Raw genomic sequence first — 24,872 nt, forward strand, 5'->3', positions numbered from 1 at the left:
AAACTATGTTTGAAATGTTAAAGAAAAAAATAGAAACCATTCTGCACCTATCATCCCCCAAAGTACATGTTTAGCTCATGTATGTTTAGAATAAAGGCAGCACAAACATAATAAGTAAGTCTTGTTAATGACTGTACAAATCTGCCAAGCTGTGAAATATTACACATTACACTAAGAAGTTTACAACAATATCTGCTCAATTAATTATCTGCAAACCCTTAAAGACACTGGCTATGCAAACTGTATTATACTATCTTGTGAACTGCCAAAGTTGTTTTTTTCCCCCATGAACCCCTGGTATATCACATTGTTCCACTGTGTTTCTGTAGATGAATATATGTGTGTTTTATTCTTGAAGAACAGGTACTGTGCAATAGACCTCACACACTTTTGCTAAGTATTTGAAACTTTCCAGGCAGCTCAAGTTCAGAATGTCACTACAGTCAGCTTGAGTAAATGTAGTTTATTATTATTATTATTATTAGTAGTAGTATATGAACATGCAGTATGTGTGCATACTGTATTTCTTTCCTAGGATGTAAAAGAAAACTCATTTTAATCCACAGAACATTACATCCATTGAGAATCAAAGAGCAGTAGAGGGTGCTCTATATTCAGCATCAGTTCAAGTTCAGTCACAGTTTGACAGATTGAAAACTACCATATTATCATACTTCTCTGTTTGCCAACTTCCCTCTCTCTCTCTTAATGAGGTGATAATGATGAATATCAATATCTCGATGAGTCAAGCTGTCAATTGTTTTATGAAAAGCTTTGACAACATGAGGGGACCACACCTGGGGAGGAGGTGTGTAGCATTAGTGACTTAATGTGAAATTTCAGTGATCATATATGAGGCATCCTGTAGCATAATTACAGCATTCAGTGATTAAGTGATTCACCTGTGTTGTTGCCCTTCTTTGATTTGTAAAATTGTAGCACCATCTTGTGGCCAAAGTACAGTCTTTTTGCTTTCTAGACTATGATTATATAATCCATAAAAACACATCTGACATCACTCTGATCTCACGACTTCTCATTACCAGCATTTAATCTATTTTACAGTAGAATTAAATAACCTGACAAATGAAGGCATCCCCACTCAGAACTGGGATTTGAATACACACAGATATATAGTAGATTATATAGATTATTTAGGCTACATTGTAAAAAGTATTTTCTCATGACCAGAGTTTGATTTTGATCATCTTGTCTTGATGTAACGCACTGAAAATTAATGTACTTTCTATATTCTCCTGAAAAAATGGTCACAACACAGGTGACACAAAAGGTGGGTTGATCAGTGAATTACCTGATTACCCTATAAAATACATCATATATGTAGGTGCATATAAAGTGGTTTCTAACACTTTCCTTCTGTTTGCCCAAAAAGATGAAATTTTGAATCATGCAGTTTGAAAAAGATGAATAAGTCAGGACACAGCTTTAGTCTTTCAAGTGGCCATAAGAATGTCAGTGAATGAACAAGCTCCTGTAGGTTGATTTTCACATGCAGCACACTGTAGCACCATCCTTCTTATAAAATATACATAACTGAAGCCCTTTTTGTCCATTGTTAAGCAAGGCACAAGTAAATATTCATTTACTGCAAGCACTATTAATACACCTTTAACCAGAGTGGAAGTGAAAAAAGTGAATTGGTAGAAAACTTACATACTCAGCTAAAGCTTTAAATCTATCTAATAGCTGTCATTCAGTTATGGTGAAATCCCCCATGAAAAGGCTAACAGAGAAGTACAGTTAATATTTAATAAGTTTCAAACTGCGACCTGACAAGAGTGGCAAAATATCTGGAGGCCAATCTTGCAATCTACAACCTCACCACGAGGTAGTCACTAAATTCTAGACACTGGTCTTTAATTAGAGCATCTTTTTCTGACTCCTCTTCTTTTAAATAAGCAATAACTATCTATAGTATATACTATATACAGAGCATTATTGGACAACCATCAGCCATTACATGAATTTGAAGAAAGATAATTGGTAAGATTATCGGTTATGATATCACTTGTGTGAAGTTTGCATCAAAACATTATCTTGGTTTTTTGTTACATGTATGCATATGTTTTGTCAGTGATGCCAGTTATAAAGAAAAATACTTTCTTTGTTTATTTCAGATATTTGTCCACTTTATTGATGTACTGATGCAGATGTTTAACAGTCATTTCTGTTGAGGCTCTGGTGTAAAACACATGAAAATATAGAACATACACAATATAAAATATGTACAATATAACCCAGTACAAACATCATGGCAAGCCTGTGACATGATTCTGTACAAGTGATTTTATCCTGATCATTATTTTAATTAATGTCAGCACTAAGAATGTGACAACCTGTTAATAACCCTTTTTCAACCTTCCAGAGAGATGGAAGCAGCAGTTATGGGACACAAAACAACAGATTTTACTTCACAGAAAATTGATTTAACAGTTAAAAGCTTACAAAGTATATATGCAACAGTTTGGTTGTGTATGTTTCCCTCACTGAAGACAATATGTTCACATGGATCTTTGTAGATAAAATCTTCAATGAATATTATACAAAAATATTAAAATAGGATCTATATCTGAAAATCCTTTCTCTATAGAATATAGAAATAAAAGCCAGACATTCAGAGCAAAAAATCCCAACTACCATAGAACAACTTTGATTTCAACAAGTGCAAATACGCTGGTACTGAAGCTACATTATACTGTATGTGTGATATTAAATTTCTTTACCAAACAAAACAATAAATAAAAAAAAGCTTGAAAAATAGGTTAAAGGACTTAAAAAAAAAAAAAAAAAGAAAACACCAATCGTGTCCCCTTTATATTTTGCGAACCATTTTCAGATGCATGTTGTACATGATATTAGTGCTCCATTCTAGGTGGCCATGGGTTTCCATTTATTTCTGTCATGTAAATTATACATGACATGTAGCAAATGTTGTAAAATAAAACCACTCATCCTTATATAATATTCAATATTTTTCTGATCATCTACAGATCCCTAAAAAGACCAAAACCACAATGTGTTAGTCTGACTCTCATACTTTCTGACTTCCTTAACCTGTCTGCGGTTCTCGGGTCCAGGCCCACTGCTTCATGTGAGGATTTTCATAAAACTGCTCACAAATATAGAGTTTTGATTTTAAGCTCAGAAATCTTCTTAAACAGCTGGGCACTGTTCTTTTTAATAAAATGTTACTCAAACAGGAGGAACTACTTGTCATGGACTATTTTCAGTAGAGGATTAATACACATTGGTGCTGCAGTTAGTTGTTCCAGCCACAGTTTGTGTCCTCAGCTAACAGTCTCACTTCTGAGGGAACATGGCTCCAGCAGTGATGGACAGATTGGTCTTTTCGTCAATCCATCTGTTATAATTGGTCACTCTGGTGTAAACACCGGGTCGAAACTCCTTTGCGCAGCCGTCACCCCAGCTGATAACTCCAAACTGGAAGAGCCTGTTGTCGACCTCACACACCAGAGGCCCTCCTGAGTCTCCCTGTGGGAAGGAGACATGCAGTATTAAAGGAAATCAGCAAAGTGGATCTGTGGAAGTACAGCCTAATCAAGTCCAGACATGTAGGAATACCTCACAGGCATCTTGGCTCCAGTCAGGACGACCAGCACAAAACATGTTGTCAGTGATCATGTTTTCATAATAGTCCTTGTGTCGACACACATCGTCTGCGAGGAGGTTCACCTGAGCCTCTCTGAGGTACTGAGACCTGTACCACAAAGCTGGGAAGAAGAAAAGCTGTTAAATACCTCCAACAATTTTGGGCTAAACTGGATGAACATAATCTTTTCTGTAAATTGCAGTCAGATAGCTCAACAGCATTCAGAGGACTCTCCTCACCATATTTCTCTTTCCCATATCCAGCAATCTCACAGGTGACACCAGGCTGGAGTCGCTGCTGAGGTGGTGGCAGGCAGACCGTCCTCACAGAGTCACTCTCTACTGCACACTTACCTTGATTGGCCCTCAGCTTCATCAGAGCTGCAAGACAGTTACAAATGACTTACTGCTTTGATTACATTACACCATCATCCACATTTAAAGTCTCCTTAATGAATGATGCATGTGCAGAGTTTCTCTTTTTAAATTCATCTCCTGAAGATTAAAAGTTTCTCTGCACTCTATGTCTGAGGTGTGTATCTGCGAGCATGATTTGTCATCACAAGTAGCCAGGAAGCCAATCCTGGTCTAATTTGCAACTTACACAAGAGTGATTTGGAAACTTGAACTCTGCATTGCACATGCATTGAAAATGATAGGTAGGACTTTTTGAACCAAACAATAATTGAATATTCATAGATTCTGTATGAAGGCAGGAGGCAAACTGTTTTTTTTATGGAAAAAACCACATCACAGATTGTTATTCAGAGGCATGTTCATACCGATGTCGTGGTTGAAGCTGCCTTCACTGTTGTCAAACCCCTCATGGATGATGATTTTTTCCACCCTGAATCTTTGCTCCACAGTCAGGTCTGTTTCATTCAGAGCATTTTTCCCCAGGATGACGGAGAAGCGGCGCTCTTTGGTGTTTGAGCTGAAAGGCAAATTCACAACAATCAGTCCGATCATCCTGCTCTTCTCCAGCACCTGCCATGGTTACAGTAAATGACCTCACTTCCTACCCGTCTGGGAAACAGTGGGCAGCTGTGAGGACCCAGCAGGAGGAGATCAGACTCCCCCCACAGCGGAAAACCTTCTCTTTGGATTTGCTGCGCCAAAATATGGCAGCAACCCACGGGTGGGATTCCACAGTGGCAACTGTTCCACCCACGATTTTCATCAGCTTTCTTTGGGTGCGCTGGCCACATGTCAACTCTGCAGCTGGGGGATTAAACAGAGTTCAAAACAGTTGAGGGAAAAGCATGAAAATGGGACACAATTAATTCAGTAAGAGTGGATGTTAAGGAGCAGACGGTGTGATGAGGTCTGTTCCCCTATCTATTTTTCTCTATTCCCTAACCCTGATCAGCCATTTCTGCCAACTCCTAAGCCTTACAGTCAACATTTACTGTTCAGTAAGGTGGTGAACTCACCTGGCTGTGACTCTGTGGGTACAGGTGAAGGTAAAGGTGAAGGTGAAGGTGAAGGTGGAGCTGGAAGTATGAGATTAGAGATGTTTTTTTTTTAACTCTGGTGAAGCATGCACTCTGGATTAGATTTTCTTGGAGACTGTAGAGAGAACATGAACTTACCTGACTCTGAGCCACAATGTGGGATATTACAGTACTCCCACACCAGCCGGTGGTTTCTCCGAACATAGCACCACGGACGACGTCTGAAGTAAAGATTTCTGTGGGAAGAACATAAAATCCATCAAACGTTTTTGGTTACCCACAAAGTGTACCAGGATTTAAGACCATAGCTAATTAAATTTAGGACTTTTTAATACCATATAAGGTCTCTTTTTTTAAAGAGGAAACTGAAATTTGGAGGAAATTATTTTGGCCATCAAACCTCCAAGGATTGATGTTCAATCTGCTCAATCACCTGAGCTACTACTGTCCACAACATAACTTATTTATTTCAGATTACATATACTCATTTGGCAGACCCTCAAAGCAACATAGTGTGGGACAACACCAAAGCTTCAGTGCATTAGGAGACCTTGAAGTAAACCCTACATTTGTTAAATAAGACAAGGTTCAAGGAGATCAGTTAAAGAGGTCCACAGAAAGAGCTACTTAGGGTGTTAGAGGTGAGTGGTAGAGGAGGTACTCTCAGAAGAGATGACTCTTCAAGATATTCTTGAAGGTAGAGTGGGATACTCTTGTTGTTGTATTGGTTGTATTTTTGAGCTCAAACCACAAACAAGAACAGTCTGGACTGAGAATGCCTTGTGTGGTAATGCCAAAGACGATCCTTGGAGGAACGCAGCAGCCGAGGAGGACCATAAGCCTGTGTGACTGAGTTCAAGTAAATGTGTGCAGATCCATTAGTCAATCTGTAGACAGCATTAGTGAGCAGTGACCAGTGGACGTCAGTGAATGCAAAGCCAAAATATGTTTTATCAGCCTACCTGCAGTAGTTGTGCTTCCCTGCATTCACATCTGAAGACATGTATCGCTGCCTGGTGTCCAAATCCCACTCCTCGCATGTTCTTCCAGTCTTTGATGAAGACACCGTGCCTTTGTAGTACAACCCTACACCCTCATAACAGTGAGGACCGAGTAGTTTTGCTAAAGAAACAGCAGGGGTTTGTTATTGTTTTTTTTGGATGAAAAATGTGAAAACAAAGAAAACAGTTTGGCTTGTAGTTAAGCTCCTCACCTGTTTCACATTGTCTTCCCTCAAAACCATCAGCACATAAACAAAACATGTGTTCACGAGTCGTCAGGGATGGGACAGAGGTGCCTCCATTAAGACAGATCCCACCTAACCAGTGAAATGACACACATGCTCAATACAGCCTGAACCCAATGTACAGAACCAGAACGCCTTGAGAAAATTTAGGGTTTCTCACCTGAACTTTCAACGGAAGAGGAGAATGAGGATGAGAAGGACGAGGAGGACGAAGATGAGAAGGCTGAGGAGGATGAGGCGGAGGAGGAAAAAACAGAACCTTCACTCCACGAGCCCTGAAAGTATAAAAAGTCTGATAAATTCATGAAAATTAAAGCAAATTCTCTCCATAAGTAAGATAAAAATGTCCTTACAGCTTCAATTGTTGTCAGGGCTGCCAGGGTCCATATTAAAACACCAAAGTTTTTCGTCGCTATCATGTCGCCTCGCTGACTGAAATCCAAGCAGACTTTGCATGAGCGTGCTTGCAGAGAGTTGTATGAGAGGCTCCTCAGGGTTTATTCTGTTTTGTCTCCTGCGTGCAGGGGGGCAGGGGGGGGGGGGAACGTGATTGGCTGAGGAGTTCTCAGACATTTGATTTGGTGTGAAGAAATAGGTGTTTGCAAGGGCGAGTGAATGAGTCAGAGCTGTTAATCCACTTCATTAATTCTCAGGAAGCATATCAATAACTCTGGTATGTCAGACACTGTGAGATCAGATCAGAGCTGCAGCTGTTTACATGGTGAATTTTACAGATTCTGGATTAAAATGAATCTAGATCAGTGATGAGATAAGCTCTTTAAATATGTTTGTAACTGTCTGGAAATAACAAACCCACGGCATTTTTGTTTCCATGTCCTGTGACGCCTCAGAAAGTCTCAGCAGTGACAACACAACATCTGTTGGGAAACTGATACTGGTCCATGAACTAATAATGACTAAATGAAGAAGAAATGGTTTCAGTCCTTAATGGGTGTCTAATGTTAGGTCATGAGGTGTCTGTAATGTGCTTTTAAAATATTCACAGCCAGATAATACATTTGGACTTTGTTATAGGAGCATCTGCAAACAGAAAAAAACACAAGCAACTTTAAAAATCTGAAACAAAACGAATCTGACTCAGAAATGTTTCATTTATTTATGATTTTACTTCTTTGTTTGTTTGTTCCTGTATTCATTTAAATGTGTCGTATATAATCTTTTAATTGTATGTGAATGCTGTGTTTTGCCTGGAGTCTTTATGCATTTTATTTTAGTTAAATTCTGATAAATTCTGTGTTTTTTCAGGGTCTATATCCAAGAAGTGCAGTATGGTTTAAACTGATTTATTTACGTTGTTACTGTGAAATTATTGGCATAATTTTTTGTAGATTTTTTATGTAGATCTTTGTTTTCCTGTCATAACAATCGTAACAATAAACAATGATCACAGATTTATTCATGGTCACCAACCCAAGACCCAGAGTTAAGATTATAAAAAGACTGTAGATTTTAAATTGCTGTGTCGAACTCAGAAATGATTTTTGCCTGTGAATTGTTTCATTTTAAAATGCTGTACACAGTAAGAATAAACTCACTGTGTTACTTTTCTAATAGAGAGAATGAAAGTGAAATGAGTATAAAAATAAAAAACAGTGCCAGAGCAGCTGTTAGGTATGTTATTTTAAATATTATTATTTATTAAGTATAAGTATTGAACTATTGTACAGGGAAAAAAGGAGGAAAGACATTGTGCTTAATTATCTTTTGTTCCTTTCAGTCAGAATTTTAAGTATTCAGTGTATTTTTAATACAACACATTTAATTGATAACTGATAACATAAATCTAAAGTGGATTTGAAGACACTGACTGCTGTTGTATTTGCCTAATTGGTTTGTTTTTCAGTGAGGTCTGGGGACAAGATGAAGTCACTGGATGTCACTGTTGCTCTGTTAATATCAGAACTCATTTATCCTGATTGTACCTGAAGTATCATGATGGACCCATGTCCACTTCACTGTCTCATTTTGGACAATTAAACTGGTGAGGAAAGCAGGAGAAAAATCACAAAACAACTACCATAATGCTACATTTGATGACAAAAGGCACTGTCATCATCATTCTTGTTTCATATGTAAATTTAAACTCTTTTTTTTTTATTTATTTTTTTTTATTTTTATTTTTTTAACAATACGTAGTGTGAATGAAAGCAAATATGTACATTAGGATCCCGGAAGTTGCCTAGTTTGGATCCTGCTTGTCCGACGTTACATTAAAGTGCCGTAGGAATTGTCAAACACATTAAGTAGATTGAGAAACAGGAGAGACAAACACGGTGTGTTGCATTAGGTCAGAAGCAAAAATTGTAATTTTTACATTTACAGTAAGTTAGATTTGTTTATTTTACAGTTTTTCTTATTTCATTGTTGATGTTTTCGATGTACTTTTATTTGTTTACTGAATTATTTCGCTAACATAGTTTTTTGTTTATGACATGTAGAACACTTTTGTTATGTTTTATGTACATAAAGCTAAAGCATAAGGTAACAACCACATCAAGGCAATGTGGTTTACCTTTATTTTTTTTGGGTATTATAAAAACATTTTAATTTAAATCAAATGCGATTTTTGGGTTTTTGTTGTTTTGCTTTAATTTTCTGAATTTGTTGTGGTGGTAACTGTCATTGTCAGTGTTTTCTTTTATTTATTTTGTTTAAGTGTTTAATGATGTGGATACAAGGCTACATAAACAACAGCAGCAGGTGTATTCGACGTACACAGATTTGAAGCTGTAGTTTCCGAGCAGCAGCTGAACGCGCCAGTAACGCAGAGCGGCCGTGAGCGGTGGATGAGAGAGATTATCCTCCTTTACGGCGACTCAGTGTTAACGCGGAGTCAAACAGACAGCAGGAGGTTTGTGACAGAAAATGGGAAACGCCGACAGCAAGCTTCACTTCAGGAAGGCGGTGATTCAGCTCACCACCAAAACACAGGTCTGTTCGCTTTATTCTAGAATAAAATACTGAAACGTGCGGCGGAGCGCGTCGGTTGTGGTTTAATTTCAGGCTGTGGAGATAAAGTTGGTACCAGATGGTAGCCCGAACTGCAGTCCTGATAACACGAAGTGGAGAGGAAAACAAGAGAAAAACACTGCAGTCTGATAAGAAATGAGGATTTTCAGACAAGAACTACTTTTACTTCCTGGAATATTTCTGTTAATGTCATTATTTTTGCACTTTTAGAGGCAGAAAACGTTCGTTTTTGCCTCTGGATAAACTGGGTCTTCAGCATTTCTTATTTATTTAGTTAAATGATCCTTAAGTAACTTGAACATGTCGCACGTGCTCTGAAAAATGTTTGTTTTAATAAGTCTTTTTTTAACAGGCAGCAGAGATGCGTATCTGACAGGTGCATTTAAGGTGGAACTAAGTAGATACATGAGCTGTTACCAGCTGTTACTCAGTGCTGTGTGTATGTGACTTAAAGCTGCAACAGTTAGTTTAGTCAACTGACAGAAAGGTAATCTGCACTTATTATGATAACTGATCATTTAAGTCAAACAAAAATATGAAACATTAATAGTTTAGATGAAGCAGACTGACCCTAACCCTAACTTAAAACTTACTTCCCACCACATTTCAGGGATAAAACTATCAAAGAGGAAATAGGAAGTAATTACAGTAAAGTGGCGGATAACAGTTTGTCTGTAATAAATTCACTTTTATAAATGGAAAAGGTTTTAAATTAACATAAAAAGTCATGAACACCATCATAATTTCAAGAGCTCTGTTGATTTCATGATGATGATTAGCAATATTACATTCTGTTTTCATTTATATTTAGCTGCTGTGTCATGAATAATCTATGAAGTAGTGTCTGCAGAATCACAGCTGCTGTCCTCGCTGTGAGCTTAGAGCTCAGGGATGAGGCTGCTGTGGACAGAGGTGATGGTTCTCTGTCGGGGCCAATCCAGCAGGTTCAGCTTGTGTTAATTGAAGTAGTTCATGGTGGATTTTGATATCTGCTTGACTGACTGCGGGACATTTGCCTCCAGAATCTACTGATATTCAGTGAAATCTGTTCTCCCCTCTGTCTTTGAGATGTTTCAAACAAACCCAAACCAGAACATTTCCACCCCCATGCTCAATAGTTGACAAGGTTTTGTATTGCTGCTTTTTTTTCTCCAAACAAACCTGTGGTGATTGGCTTTGCCTCTCTGCCCTGCAGGGCTGCAGTTTTATCTGGAAATATTCTTGATTTTCCAGATCTTGTCTTGACTTCCACAACATTTATTATAGCCTCCTCTGCTTTGTAGCATCGGTTAACTTCATGTCCAGACCCTCAGGCAGTTGCTGACAGGAGCCCATGGATGTTGCGTGTTTTTTAAGTTGATGAAATCTAAAGTAACAATGCATTAACATTTGAAGCAAAGGCTCATGTCTGAAGTCTGTTTGCTGCAGGTATTTCCCTCTCTTCAAAAATGAACAAAACATGGAATTTGCCCAAACAGCTGTACATACACACACACACACACACACACACGCTGTACACAGACTGATTGTGTGTCCTCTCCTGCAGCCTGTTGAAGCCACAGACGATGCCTTCTGGGATCAGTTCTGGGTCGACGCCTCCACCACCGTCCAGGATGTTTTCGCCCTGGTGCCGGCAGCTGAGATCAGAGCCGTCAGAGAGGAGTCTCCGTCAAACCTGGCAACCCTCTGCTACAAGGTAACCTGCACAGACCCCCCCGCCCCCAACAGGATGTCATCTGTCAGGTGTTAGTAGTTACAGGCAGCGAGGAGTCTTTATGCCTTGATCCATCCTGGATACAGTCAGGGTGAAAGGAATGCTGCTGTTTGTTGTTCCCACACTGTGAGTGTCAGGTTGTAAAGGTTAAAGGTCATTTATGTTAAAGCATATAACAGATGAGAAAAAGTGAAATAAAGACACAAGTTTCAAGATTTCTTGAAATAAAGAACAATTTTTAACTGAAATTAAGTAAATACGCTCTAACTAGGGTCAGATTCTGAATACTTTGTTGACACCAACCAAAATGTCTGAGCTGCTTTCATGTCTTTAATGACAAGTCAGAGTCAAGTCACAAGTCTACATAAGCATGTTTATGTAATTGGATCAAAGTTCAGTCCAAAGGCCTAATAATTCAGTTTTTAAGATGTGTGCCAATGTAAGGCCTGGCTGGCAGACATTTTAAAATTTTACAAGGTCTAAACTTGACAAGGAATGTTTTTACTCTCAATTCAAACTGTAGGAAGTCAAGTCTCCCAGCTGTCAACATCTCTGCCTCTCATTTTTGTGACTTTAATCACAAGTTTACAGCTCTGTGTCAAACAGTCTGAAAGTTGGCTTTGAATTTCTGATTCTGTTCCTTTTTTGATTTAAATCAGTTTTTTAATGGTCTTGTTCTGCTTCTGTATGAATGACTTATATCTCTCAAAATGAGGTTTGGTTTTATACTAAAATCCAAGTATCATACCAGAGCTAGTGTCAAAAAATGCTAATTAGCATTTTTATGCATATATATATTTGAATAATATGTATTAAGCGATGCACAGTAATGAAAGCACATCATTTGATAACTGTTAAAAGACTTTGTCAGCAGTTCTCATATTTCTTCTGTCACCCACCTCATGGTTTAGCTAATTTATTCTCTCTCTTGTTTACTTGCTTTTCTCCTTTTTTGTTTCCCTGGTGGTGAAAAAAATAAAATAGCGTCACCACAATTTAAAACTACTCAGTCAGAACTAAACAACCTGCAGTCAAAATGTTACTTTAACCTGTAATATCAGATCTGGACTGTCCAGCCCACATGCATTTAACGTCCGGTTTAGTGATTTTTATTTTTTTAGATGCACTGAAGGCTGTGTCTGTACTCCTTTATGGGTTAAGACATTTCTCCTTCCTCTTAGACTCATGAAACTTTTTCATATCACTCTGCTTTTCACTACACAGCTACAACACATATAATATATGTGATTAAAGGGGCTGTTACGGCCTGTACTCAAGGACAGAGGGGACTGCCTATAACCTGACAAATATCCAATTGCAATTAATTGAAAAGTTTTTTTGGGTGAATGTGAAGTCTGGATCCAGTGTTCCTTGGACCTCATATGATGTGTACACTGTACAAAGAATGTTATACTTGAATCAAGGAATCTTATCACAGAAATCAATGGAACTATTTAAAAATACTTGAAATTAAAAATTTTCTTTTTGCTGGTGATCGTCTTTATTTGACCCTGTGATGACTTTAAAAGCATCAGTACAGCCTCACGGTTTGTGTTTTTTTTTTTTTTCTCAGGCAGTGGAGAGGTTGGTCCAGGGCGCGGAGTCGGGCTGCCCCTCAGAGAGAGAGCGTCAGATTGTCCTGAACTGCACCCGCCTGCTCACCCGCATCCTGCCCTACATCTTCGAGGACGCCGACTGGAGAGGCTTCTTCTGGTCCACCGTGCCCGGAGCTGGCAGAGCAGGGGTATGAGTCTGACATGACACTAAATCTCTCACAGGAGGTGGTGCAGAGATGCCAGGCCATCCTTCACAAACACTCATGCTGCACCATTCTCTGCAGTGTCACTTCCTGTTTGACACTCAGTCTGGCTCCCTCTGCTCAGTAATCATGATAAGTGTAAAGATTCAGCACTGTGGAGGCTGGAAACTGCAGAGTGGTCACAGTTAAGTTCGTAAATGATCTCAGCTGGTGAAAGAGAATGTGATGCTGTGATCTACTTAAGTTCTGTGAGTGGACTGTAATACAAAAGGAATGCATTGAGGAAGCAACTAGCCCTGTTTCTACAAGTTAAATTACAAACCAGCTTGTGTGTGTGTGTGTGTGTGTGCGCCCATGCTGTATTTACTGTAAGACCCGAAAGCTGTGTCTCTTCAGCCTCTTTCTTCCTCATTCTTATTATCTAAATGACTGTTTTCATACTTTTAATTGACAGGAAGGCATTAACTGGCAGAGCTGTTTTCTGTTTGATGTGGAGACAGAGATTAATTACATTAACATGTTGACACAACCTTTGGCAAAAAAAAAAAGAAAGAAACAGGGTTTCAGATCTGAACCAAAGTAGTGGGCCAACATACCAGCACTGCTGCTGGAGTGGCTAAACCAAAACTCAAAGAAGGTAGCAAACGGCATGGGAAAAGGAGGAGGAGAAATAAACAATGCAGGTTTCAGAATATTTACAAAAAGCAGCTTTATGAGGAAGTGGCTGCATTCAACATATTTGCTGCTCAAAGATTCACGCAGTGTGTTTGGCTAAGAAACAGAATGTAAACACAACTTTCTTTGTTTAGAAGAAAACCCCACAGGGTATCTTTGAAGCAGCTATAATCTGTATTTTTACCATAGAAGAATGAATTGTAATTTTAATTCTTTTTTTTTTTTTTTTGCTTATTCAACACAACTGGTAGACATTTAATGAAAGAAATCATGAAAAAAGCCTTCAGACTGATCTGATTCACAGCTGCAGTTGTTGTACAAAACCTCTGCTGCCTGAGACAAGCAGCTGACAGAGGAATCCTATCCCTCTGCAGACAGTTTGTGGAGTTTACTCCATCAGCAGCCATTCAGCTCTGCACACATCTGAGGATTTGAAGCCCTTTGAGCTTCTCAGCTCTAATAATCTACACCGCTTAGAAGTGATGGTGCTGCCTGATTTTCAGAGCAGGATATGGAGTGTAACATGAGACTGCTGCTGCTGCTGTTGATGCTGTTGAGGTCACTGTCCAAAGCCAACCACCCCCTCCCTCCTCTCCCACCTCTCCCCCTCGTCCTCCTGACGGCTGCTGGTTCTCTGGTTACCTGGTCGGCCGGGGACCACAGTCCAAACACTGGCCATATTGTATCTCCCCCTCCCGCTGGCCAGTGGCTGAATTAAGGAAGGATTGGATGTCCCTTAATTAAAGTGTGGGACTGAGGTAAAAAGCAGAGCTGCAGCAGTTGAATCAGGCTAATGCGCTGTTTGTAATCGTATGAATTCAGTTTGTTGTTCTGCAGGGAAATACTGGGTGTGGACAGAATAACTATTAATACTAATCAACACCTGTAATGGTGACGAGGCAGTAGGTGCTGATTTCTGAGGCTGTAGTTTCTGGTGTTTTTGTGCCTAAAACTACACAAATCAGAAAAGTAATGAGAGGAAAATGTTCAGTATCTCAAGAAGGAAACCTGTCTGGTTTTTCACTGTAACTGCAGGAATAAACAAGGTCACTGTTCCTGTGTCTTTAAGACTGTTTAATGAATATTGCTTTCCTGTGTCTGACGAGTTTCAGTTTGGGAATCAGTGACAGCTGATAGAGGAGCAGACTGATGACTGATGTGTCCTGTTGCATTCATGTGATCAGCTAGAATTAGTTGTTTCTTTGCAAATTAAGATTCAACAGAGGAAAAACTCATGAAATGGGATAAGTCTGGACAGAGTCAAGGTTGATCATTTTAGTTCTTGGCATATTCCATATTCAAATATGAATCATTTGTGTAACTGTGTCATGTGACATCTCTGAACTTGTCTCTCTAGCGTTTGGATGAAGATGGCGATGATGATGAATCTCGACCGCTGGCTGAATCCCTGCTGCTGGCCATCGCCGACCTGCTCTTCTGTCCAGATTTCACCGTCCAGAGCCACAAGAAGAACAGCCCAGTGAGTCCACTCACCCTGTGATTTCTGTGCAGCAGACGTTCAGCTGTGGTCTGCACCGGCCTCTTGATGCCACACTGCAGCTGCAGCCAAACACCAGCCAACATTCAGTATCTAATTAAGGAGACTTACTAAAACATTGCCCCGAGCTTATTTATTAACTGGATGACATTTCTGCTCTACATCTGGTGTTGCTTAAAGGAACAGTCAACATTTTGTGATAGATGTTGTTTTTTGTTTTTTTTAAAGATTTGGCCTTAGAGCTGACCTTCTCTAACAAAAGCAAAAAAATACTTCTGAACCAAATGTACACATTTGTTTAATCTGTACAGAAACAGAAATGCAAAAACAATAGGTAACTTATTGAAATATATAGTAATATTGTAATAAGGTATTTGGTCATGAACCAAAGTGATGGACAAAGTCAAATATTGAACTGATGAAGGCACGAGATGAAAAGTCACACGATCCAAGTCATTAGGATTTATTGTCAAAATTATATGACAGTCCAATAGTTGTTGAGATCTGGACCTGGTGGTGAACTGGCCAACTGACCCACAGTGCTATTCCTTGCGTAATGCTGCTGCTGTGGTTAAAAAACTATATAAATTATCTATATCACCAATGTTCCCCCTAATTTTTCATGTATCTGAGCATACACACAAACTCCCTGAGAATTCCTTGGACCACTGTGAGCAACATCAGACGCACACAGTAATTATATGCGCTACGTAGTTTTGCTGTGTGCGGAGAAAGTGGGAGCAGTGCGCGATTGCACAGGCGTGCAGCTTAAAGGGAACATTGTATATCATATATTTTTAGAGGTGATGGGAGTAGTATATTAACTTTGGACAGAGCGAGCCAGGCTAGCTGCTGCCTGCCTCCAGTTCGTATGCTAAGCTAGGCTAATTACACCCTGACTCTCAGAAAAAAGCAATTGTTTAACTATTCATGCAATAATATTTCCACATAAAAAAGAAAATGATGCTAACTTCAACTTGGTGTTTACTTTCTTTTATCCCTTAAGCAACACCTCATATAAAAGAGCCTTGTCCCTGTTATTTAGCCCTGTAGCGGTGTAGTGTGCTGTTATCTCCTTCATACAACCTTCTCAGGCAGTAGCTCGAGTTAATGAGTGACACAGAGAGAGGCAGGAGTGGCCATGTTTGTTAACTGGGCTGAGAAGAAGTGGGTGGACGCTTCTTAGCCACATTAAGCAAACACCCAAGCACGGGAGGTGAGAGGATAAGGCTGAGCTGCAACCTGTCTGTGATCAGACCACTCCTCACACCTCACAGCCTCCCTGAGGAAATGTTAAACTCAGTGGAGTGTGGGTGAAATCGTGCAGTGGAAGGTGGAAAATGACCAGCGGCTGTCATTTGTTCTCACCTGCCTCTGACATGTGAAGCACAGAAACTCATTACTTAAGTGGATTTTCTGAGTGTCATGAATGTTTGACCTTTCAAGGAAAATATAATTACTTCTTTTTCTTTACTTTAATAAACATTTTAAAAGTCTGGTAAACTATCTATCAACATTTAGATGTTGAAATGACAGTTACATGTAACCTAACACTTTTTCACCAAAGTTATCCCACTTTTTACCTAAAACATACAGACCATTGCAGCAGTCTTAACCCAGGGGTCTGGACCTCTCCTATGGGGCCCTAAACCTCACAGAGAAGATTAAAGGGATACAAAAAATGTGTTTATTGTTCAAAGAATTAGCTTTTTCTTGTAGAATACAAAATACTTTTCACTTCTCCAAGCTTTTAAAAATTATTCATAAAACAATCTGAGATTCCTTTGTTGATCTGCTCTTAAGTAATACATTGCTTTTCAGGGAGTGACGAGTCAAAAATCATAAAAGCAGTTCTTCTGTGTGTGTTTGAACACCGGTGAACTTTTGTGTGCATGGCATGGTGCCCTTTCCTGTCAGTTTACTTGTGAAGAACAATAGCAGCACCTAGTCAGATCTAGTCATAAGGCTCTAGTTATCAGTGCTGAAGTGTCACACACAGATACTGTCAGCAGAGTACTTAGCTTAGTCCACTTGTTGAATCACATGGTGGAAGTAGGTGTGAACACAGTCCCAGGAATACTCATTTTACTGAACCACAAACAATATAGTGTATTTTAAGGCGTCTGTTACCATCAGCACATGTTAACATGTCATGAGTGCACTTTTTCTAACTCTTGTCTCCGCTGCAGGATACAGGGGAGGACATTCGGTCCATAGACAGCTGTGAGTACATCTGGGAGGCCGGGGTGGGATTCGCTCAGTCACCTCCCCTAAACTACGTCCATGACCTCAACAGGTGAGGCTGCAGCATCAGCAGCAGTGGATAACGATCCCTGCTTTCCTGTTTGTTACCAACATTTTATCAATCTTGTTTCCTTTGTGTGTATGTTTAAAAATGTAATTCCAGGGACCTACCCTACCTAAACAGATTTTCCACTAGTTCTTGACTACTGGTGGTGCTATGAAGCAATGTGTTGATGAGCATCCCAGTTTTGTTTGCATCTCACGCTCTACTAGCATATGCATGATAACACCACATGTATATGTATGTATATATGAATGTGACACATTCCTACCATCTGCGGAGTGATAATGCAAATATGTGGTGCTAAGCTATGAAACGCATAGAGATGGCCATATGGCATTTTTTGATTTCACACAACACCACTGATCAACAGTTTGGTGGTGACAGAGCACTAAGAACATTATAGTTCTCCAGATAAAGTCAGGGAAGAACACTGCTAGCAGATACGAACATGGATGTAAACAATGCAGATTTCAATATATTTGAGAAATATGTTATTAAACTGACAAATTTAAATGATAGTATGGCCTTGATGGGGTTATGAACTCTTAATGTTTTTAGTTTCATCCATTCATCCTGTGTTCCTGTTTGTTCAGGACAGAGTTGCTGAAGTTGCTCCTCACCTGTTTCTCTGAAGCTATGTACCTCCCTCCATCTTCTGAACGTAAAAACATCAATCCCTGGGTCGCCTTCTTCTGCTCCACAGACAACAGGTAACACAAATGGGGCGGCCATGGCTCAGGAGGTAGAGCGGGTCGCCCACTGATCGAAAGGTCAGCAGTTAGATCCCCATCCTCCAGTCCGTGCTGAAGTATCCTTGGGCGAGATACTGAACCCCACACACTGATGTGTGTCATCAGTGTGTGAATGGGTGTGAATGTGTTAGAGCGCTTCGTGTGCTGTATGAATGTGTGTGTGAATGGGTGAATGTGACACGTAGTGTAACAATGCGACTAGAAATACGACTAGAGCTACAAGGACAAGTCCATTTACCATTTACCATTTACAAATACAGACACACAGACACATACACATGCGTCACCCTCTGCTATGCATTAACCTACACTATGGAACATAAGACAGCCCCTCTGAAGAGCCCCTCACTTCTTAACACATGGAAAACTCTGATAGCCCACTGTGTGTGACCACTCGGTGACCTCCACCTGTCTTTCACCGCTTCACCCAGACATGCCCTGCCTCTGTTCACCTCCCTGCTCAACGTGGTGTGTGCCTACGACCCTGTGGGCTATGGCATCCCGTACAACCACCTGCTGTTTTCCGACCACCGGGAGCAGCTGGTGGAGCAGGCGGTCCAGATCCTTATCGTCACCCTGGAGCACGAAGCTGGGTCAGCCGCCAGTGCCGCCCTCCAGGCCCTGGACGCCTCCACATCCCCCTCCCCTGAGGAGGAGCAGGAGGTACGAGGGAAATGAATGAATCCATGAGTTAATATAGTATATGAACTGTAATAAAAGCACTGATACTGATTATTGTGTTATTTCAGCCTGCTGGACCTGAGAACCTCTTTGTGAATTATCTCTCCAGGATCCACAGAGAAGAGGTACTGTGGAATACTGATAACCATTTAGCACTGAAAAGAATAATACAGTGGGAAGTTAAAGTGTGTTTTCACTTGGTTTATTAGGACTTAAGCTTCATCCTCAAGGGCCTGGCTCGACTGCTGAATAATCCTCTGGTTCAGACCTACCTGCCTCGTTCCACCAAGAAGATCCAGTTCCACCAGGAACTGCTGATCCTCTTCTGGAAATTCTGTGACTTCAACAAGGTGTGGAGCTCAGTTTCCTATGAATGGTCTTGAAGCAACAAGCAGTGGTTGTTGAAATTAAATGTCAGCAGTACTTCCAATATTTGCTCATCCAAGAAGTTTTCTCTGGCTACAAAGGAAAGCTCTTCCAAGGCAGGGTTTTTAAATATGTGTGTTATTGCAAATGTCAGTGGGATTTTGGATGAGGTTTTCTTACTTCTGGCACAGAATCTTGATGTTATGCTGTCAACTGTGTCTGCAATTCCTCCCTCTTACACTTATTTACTACTCCCATAGAACAGTTACTCAGTAGTTTACTCTGGAGTGAGCAGTAAATTCATGATTTTGGGCACTGAAAAATCATTGCTGTGTTGACTCTGTAGCTGTCACACAATAGTTACGTTTGCATCTCTAAAATGTGGAGCCCAGAGTTAAGGAATTATTAGCACATAGTACTTAGCAAGTAGTACATGAAGTGGTGATTATACTTTTTTGTGTCTTTGTGGAACTGTTGTGTGTGTGTGTGTGTTTTAGAAATTCCTGTTCTTTGTCCTGAAGAGCAGTGATGTGCTGGACATGCTGGTTCCCATCCTCTTCTACCTGAACGATGCCAGAGCAGATCAGTGTGAGTCATGCCCTCTACCTTGTGTGTGTGAGAGAGATTAAATATAATAGCTTACTGTTTGTGTTTCTGGAGAATCCACCTTTTTGCTTGTGTGTGTCTGCAGCTCGTGTGGGCCTCATGCATATTGGCGTGTTCATCATCCTGCTGTTAAGTGGAGAGAGAAACTTTGGCGTTCGACTGAACAAGCCGTATACTCTCCGTGTCCCCATGGACATTCCTGTTTTCACAGGAAATCATGCTGACCTCCTGATTGTGGTAGGTTTTTGGGGTGAAACATTTTATGAATAGATCTGATAGCACCCATAGTTTGTATATAAAGACACTTTTTCGTGTGTTAGGTTTACATATTTATATTTTGAGAGAGAAATATATATTATGAATGTTTGTGATCCCCAGGATGAATCTTAACAGTTTTGTCAGTTTGTTCATCTGACTTCATGTAGTGCAGCAGGCCCACATTTCCTACTTTTTGCTAATTACTGGATTTCCATCAACCTCAGCTGTGCAACTAACCATGTCACCTAACCTTTAGCATGTTACACACTACAATGTTATCATGTTAACTGTCTGCAATGTAAAATACTAACATGCCTGACATGGTAAACATTAGCACTTAAACATGCTAACTGTATGACTGTTAACATGCTAACATGAATTTACTAAGCTAAAAGGTATTTTCATGTCAATTTTACTGGCATGGTGCTATGCTAAGGAAAGAAAGCTAAGGAAAAAAAGAACTGTTCCCATATTTCTTTTTTCTTTGTAAGGATCTAAGAATATAAGTGTTGTCTTTCCTTTTTTGTGTTGATATCTCATTTTAGAGATGATGATGTTGATTATTATTATCATTATTATTTTCTTGAATATTCTAAAAATATAATTCAGTCAGTATTTTCCTAAATATTCCTCTGACTTTTTCATGTGTAGATCTTCCACAAAATCATCACCAGTGGACACCAGCGTCTCCAGCCTCTCTTTGACTGCCTGCTCACAATAATAGTGAACAGTGAGTACCACAGATGAAACATCACCCCCTGGTGGCTCAGTTTTTAAACGCCTCCCTGCTCATCTTTACCATCATTTCTACTGTGATTCTACAGTTTCCCCTTATCTGAAGAGCCTGTCCATGGTGGCTGCCAACAAGCTCCTCCATCTCCTGGAGGCCTTCACCACACCCTGGTTCCTCTTCTCCTCCTCACAGAACCACCATCTGGTCTTCTTTCTGCTGGAGGTCTTCAACAACATCATCCAGTATCAGTTTGATGGTGAGAACAGTGACGTGAACTTAACAATATAACACCTTGTAGGCCATTATGGTGCCTATAACTGAAAATCTGTCTGAAAATTTTCCTCACAGGCAACTGCAATCTGGTGTATGCCATCATCCGTAAGCGAAATGTCTTCCACCAGCTAGCCAACCTGCCTTCTGACGCGCCGTCTATTCAGAAAGCCCTGCAGAGGAAGAAGGAGAAGAAGTCCGGGATTTCCAGGACTAACTCTGCAGAGAATGAGTCCATGGAGGGCTCTAGACCAGCTGTACCTGCTGAGCCCGGCACCCTGAAAGCCAGCTTAGAGGCCACTCCAGGTACAAAATTGATTGCATAAGAGCTCTTAAAGCTGCAACATTGAAGTGATGTAAACATGAACGCATTAGTAAACGCAGTTCAATAATATAATACCCATTATTCTGAAATCACCCAACCTGCTCAGTGCTTTTGAAAAAGTTTGAGTGTAGGACTTTTACTTGAGTGTTCCTACACTGTTATTTTTCTACTTTTATCTGAGTACTTCTTTGAGCACTGAAAGCACCAAAAAAATGTGAAACCTCTCCTGCAGCATAATCCAATTTTCAGCTGTTGATTCCTATGTTAAAACAACTGCTGCACTCAATCCAAAAAAAAAAAAAACAATATATGTGCAACACGATAGTAGCATATTTAGGTATTTATTTATTTTACATACGGATTGGTTCATACTACAGAAGTGGTGTCTTTAGATGTTTTGATATGCTGTTAGTGGGGTTTTAGCATGTAAGAGTCTACATTCATCAAGCACTGTTGCTTACAGCCATACCACTCTGACCGTGCCTGATCTCGGAAGCTTAGCAGGGTTGGGCTTGGTTAGTACTTGGATGGGAGGCCACCTGGGAATACCAGGTGCTGTAAGCCTTTTCTCTCCGTCTTTCATCAGCAGAGGGCGCTGCTGCTTCTGTAGTTGAAACAGGACTGTGTTTCATTTTGCAGTCTGTAGGCTACTTGATGCTCAGTTTCAGCAATCACACGTAAGGCCCTGGGAAGTTTCCTCTGTAAAGTCTGTTAGAAAAATCCAGATTATTGTTTGACATAATCAATATGAGAACTGTTAGTGGCATGTATAAAGAGTCTACATTTATCAGGCACTGTTGCTTACTTTGCTTAATGTCCCTTCTCATGTCAGTAGATACAGTCGTGCACATGCCCAAACAATGTTTTTACATGTTGTTCTTACTCCTGCAGTTTAAAATAGAGTCTCTTGTGTTCTTTAGGAATCGATAAGATAACTGAGAAGTCCCAGGTGAGTGAGGATGGTACCATGGTTGCTGTCCCACAGTCAGAATCTCCACAGGTAACTGCAGACAACGGTGCTACGACTGGTGCCAGTGACACAGAGTCCAACTCGGAGAGAGACCACGAGGTACACAGAAGACACGTCACTGATGCTCTTACTCTGTTTTAGGTGTTTTGTCTTTAATTCCTGCCTAATGACTCCTGTGTTTTCTATTACGTCATCAGGTCTACCGCAGTGAATCAGAAGCAGCAAGGAGTCGGTTGTCAAGTGTGTCTTCATCAGTGGCCTGGAGTGCCAGTCCAGACTGGGTTAGTAGGAGTGTTTTCCACTATATCTGTTGTTGCTACTATCTATATTTATTTTCTATTTTTTGTTCTCATCTGGTGCCTCTTTAACACTATAACTGCTCTGTATACACTGAATAGTTCACGTGACCTCCTCCAACATACCACCTGTGTTTTCTCAGGTGTTGTCATGGAAGGCAAAACTTCCTCTACAGACTATTATGCGGCTGCTACAAGTGCTGGTCCCTCAGGTAGAGAAGATTTGCATTGACAAGTAAGAAATGGTAACTTTTACAGTCAAAATCAAATGTATTACTCTATATAACTGTGTTATATATGTTAAGTGGGTTTTTTTTTTTTCTCAACCATCAGTGTCAACAAGGTCTAATTGTGTTTGGTGTTTGGATTCGCTTCTATCAAAACTTAAGATGTAAATCACTGATGTGTTTTATTTAGGGCTGTAGTTGGCTATTATTTTGATTATCAATTAATTTTCCTGAGAAGTTGTTTTGTCTATAAAATGCCAGAAAATAGTGAAAACGCCTGTTATAATTTCCCAGTCCCAGTTGATGTCTACCATTTGAAGCTGGGTAGGAGGTGTACAGTGGATTTATCAGTGATTTTTTAGCATGCTAACCAACTAGCCCCATCCCATCCCATATCATAATGCAACTTTGTGATAGTGAGTCACTGTAGTGTCCTTTCTACCCTTAGTCTAGTGTGAGAGGATGAAGAAGTAGTGCTGCCCAGAGGATATATTCTAACCTCCTCTCTTAAACAGTGGCTGAAGTAAACTGCTGTTAATGCTAATGTTAGCTAGGCAGCAATAGCAAAGCTTATAGCACCTTTAAAGATGCTAAAATGCTGCAGAGGTTGCTTCCTCTGAGCTATGTGGAGGAGAAATTAGTGATAATTTGCTGTTTCGTTGTGACTATGAATGACCCCTTACACCTCACACATAGTGATGTGATTCATTGTTGATATAAAAATATTGTTAGTGCAGCTTTAATCTTACACATCCAGATGAGATCAGAGCTGTTGTTGTCCTCAGGGGTTTGACAGACGAGTCAGAAATCCTCAAGTTCCTTCAGCACGGGACACTTGTTGGCCTCCTGCCCATCCCTCATCCTATACTCATCAGAAAATACCAAGCCAACGCTGGCACGGCCATGTGGTTCCGCACATACATGTGGGGAGTCATTTATTTACGGTAAGAACCTGTTTGTCTCACCTGTTGCTTTTTGGACAACAAAGCAGCCTGGTAGATTTATTTCAGACTGGCCTGGCAAGTCATGTGTTGAATAAGCTTTTGTCTGTCATGGTTCTTGAGTTTTCACAATGTCTTGTTTTTCCTCTCTGACTCTTGTTGCCGTAGCAACGTGGATCCGCCAGTCTGGTATGACACAGACATAAGGCTGTTTGAGATCCAGAGGATTTAGAGGAGCTGCTGAAGACATTCAGTTGACTCCTGTTGGTTCCCTTCATGCACTCAACAACAAGTTCTGCCAGTTTAACTTCCTCACACCTCAGCTCTGATCAGAGGAGCATCTCACATCTTTTTGGTTTTATTTAAAGACAACAAGCAGTGATAATCTTCTACTTCTTGTAAAGTATAAGTGTGTCAGTAAATTAGTCTCTATACATTACATGGAGCCTGTATCATGAGCAGATGCAGTAGAGGCAATGCCAAACGTAATCATGAGATGTGATTTATTGAACATGTAATTACTCGCTTTGCCAAAAAGATAATTAAGGTAATCTGTGGTTTAAGGTGCAAAGATGAATGTTTGCACAAAGCTTTTTGGTGTGTCTCAGAACACACTGAATGCTTTCTGTTCATCTTGCCATGTATGAACTACTGGAAATGAGAAACTCTTGGCTGAAGGACACTGTCGTAATGAAGTTTTTCACTCTGTGCTGAAAAGAAACTAAACATGGTGTAAAAGGGGACTGAAACTCAGTGACATGAGGACATCTTTTCTCTCATGTCCTGACAAACAAAATGTCTGAAAATGTTTTCTGTTGCTGAAAGGACAAGAAAATCAGAGGAGAGGTGAATATGATGTGTTTTATCCTGTCAGAATTAAAAACTGATCAGTTTGAGCTCAGAGGACGTTTTGTCATGGAAAACATTTTCCTTCAATTTGCTACATGGCCAAAAGAATGTGGATACATAAACATGGTATTGGTATTGTTATATTAATACAGCACAAACAAGCTGGAAGAACTCTATTGTGTAAAATATCACTGTGTTCTGTAGCATTACGGCTTTCCTTCACTAGATGTACGGGGCTCAAACAGAAAGAAAAACAGCCCCACATGAGCAGCATACATGGCTGTCCGCATACGCAAAGGTGTGACCATTTAATATATAAACTA

General features: G+C 40.1%; 2 protein-coding genes and 1 pseudogene across 3 annotated transcripts; 2 read left to right on the top strand and 1 right to left on the bottom strand.

Moving 5' to 3' along the window:
* Positions 1–2,709: 2,709 nt before the first annotated feature.
* On the bottom strand, positions 2,710–6,809 carry plaub (plasminogen activator, urokinase b). 2 transcript variants are annotated; one of them, XM_018689378.2, is made up of 11 exons: positions 6,684–6,809; positions 6,491–6,605; positions 6,298–6,402; positions 6,047–6,206; positions 5,223–5,320; positions 5,064–5,123; positions 4,653–4,851; positions 4,413–4,564; positions 3,871–4,011; positions 3,604–3,752; positions 2,710–3,513 (listed from the first exon to the last, which is right to left on the bottom strand). In XM_018689378.2, the coding sequence occupies exons 1-11, from the start codon at positions 6,747–6,749 to the stop codon at positions 3,322–3,324; spliced, it is 1,437 nt and encodes a 478-aa protein (XP_018544894.1). In that variant the 5' UTR covers positions 6,750–6,809; the 3' UTR covers positions 2,710–3,321. The 2 variants fall into 2 exon arrangements, with proteins under 2 accessions (XP_018544894.1, XP_050922251.1); XM_051066294.1 differs by having other exon boundaries at positions 3,346–3,513; positions 3,609–3,752.
* Positions 6,810–9,095: 2,286 nt separating this feature from the next.
* On the top strand, positions 9,096–24,852 carry hid1b (HID1 domain containing b). Its single transcript, XM_018689458.2, has 19 exons — positions 9,096–9,282; positions 10,868–11,017; positions 12,609–12,779; positions 14,827–14,949; positions 17,157–17,263; positions 17,869–17,985; positions 18,459–18,690; positions 18,777–18,833; positions 18,918–19,058; positions 19,572–19,662; positions 19,766–19,917; positions 20,590–20,668; positions 20,763–20,927; positions 21,020–21,247; positions 22,187–22,335; positions 22,434–22,517; positions 22,676–22,767; positions 23,545–23,703; positions 23,869–24,852. Exons 1-19 carry the CDS (start codon positions 9,217–9,219, stop codon positions 23,930–23,932), a joined length of 2,427 nt encoding a protein of 808 aa, XP_018544974.1. The 5' UTR covers positions 9,096–9,216; the 3' UTR covers positions 23,933–24,852.
* On the top strand, positions 21,722–21,830 carry LOC127139222 (uncharacterized; annotated as a pseudogene).
* Positions 24,853–24,872: the final 20 nt, after the last annotated feature.

This window comes from Lates calcarifer, linkage group LG23, assembly GCF_001640805.2.
Source record: "Lates calcarifer isolate ASB-BC8 linkage group LG23, TLL_Latcal_v3, whole genome shotgun sequence".
Classification (NCBI taxonomy): domain Eukaryota; kingdom Metazoa; phylum Chordata; class Actinopteri; family Centropomidae; genus Lates; species Lates calcarifer.

Bases quoted from the DNA above. Each gene is read 5' to 3' on its own strand.
- plaub (XM_018689378.2), bottom strand. From the start codon at position 6,749: ATGATAGCGACGAAAAACTTTGGTGTTTTAATATGGACCCTGGCAGCC. The intron at 6,207-6,297 runs GTGAGGAGCTTA...CTGTTTCTTTAG, and splicing joins GGGAAGACAATGTGAAACAG to CAAAACTACTCGGTCCTCAC. The intron at 3,753-3,870 runs GTGAGGAGAGTC...TCTTCTTCCCAG, and splicing joins ATATGGGAAAGAGAAATATG to CTTTGTGGTACAGGTCTCAG.
- hid1b (XM_018689458.2), top strand. From the start codon at position 9,217: ATGGGAAACGCCGACAGCAAGCTTCACTTCAGGAAGGCGGTGATTCAG. The intron at 20,928-21,019 runs GTGAGAACAGTG...TTTTCCTCACAG, and splicing joins CATCCAGTATCAGTTTGATG to GCAACTGCAATCTGGTGTAT. The intron at 22,518-22,675 runs GTTAGTAGGAGT...GTGTTTTCTCAG, and splicing joins GGAGTGCCAGTCCAGACTGG to GTGTTGTCATGGAAGGCAAA.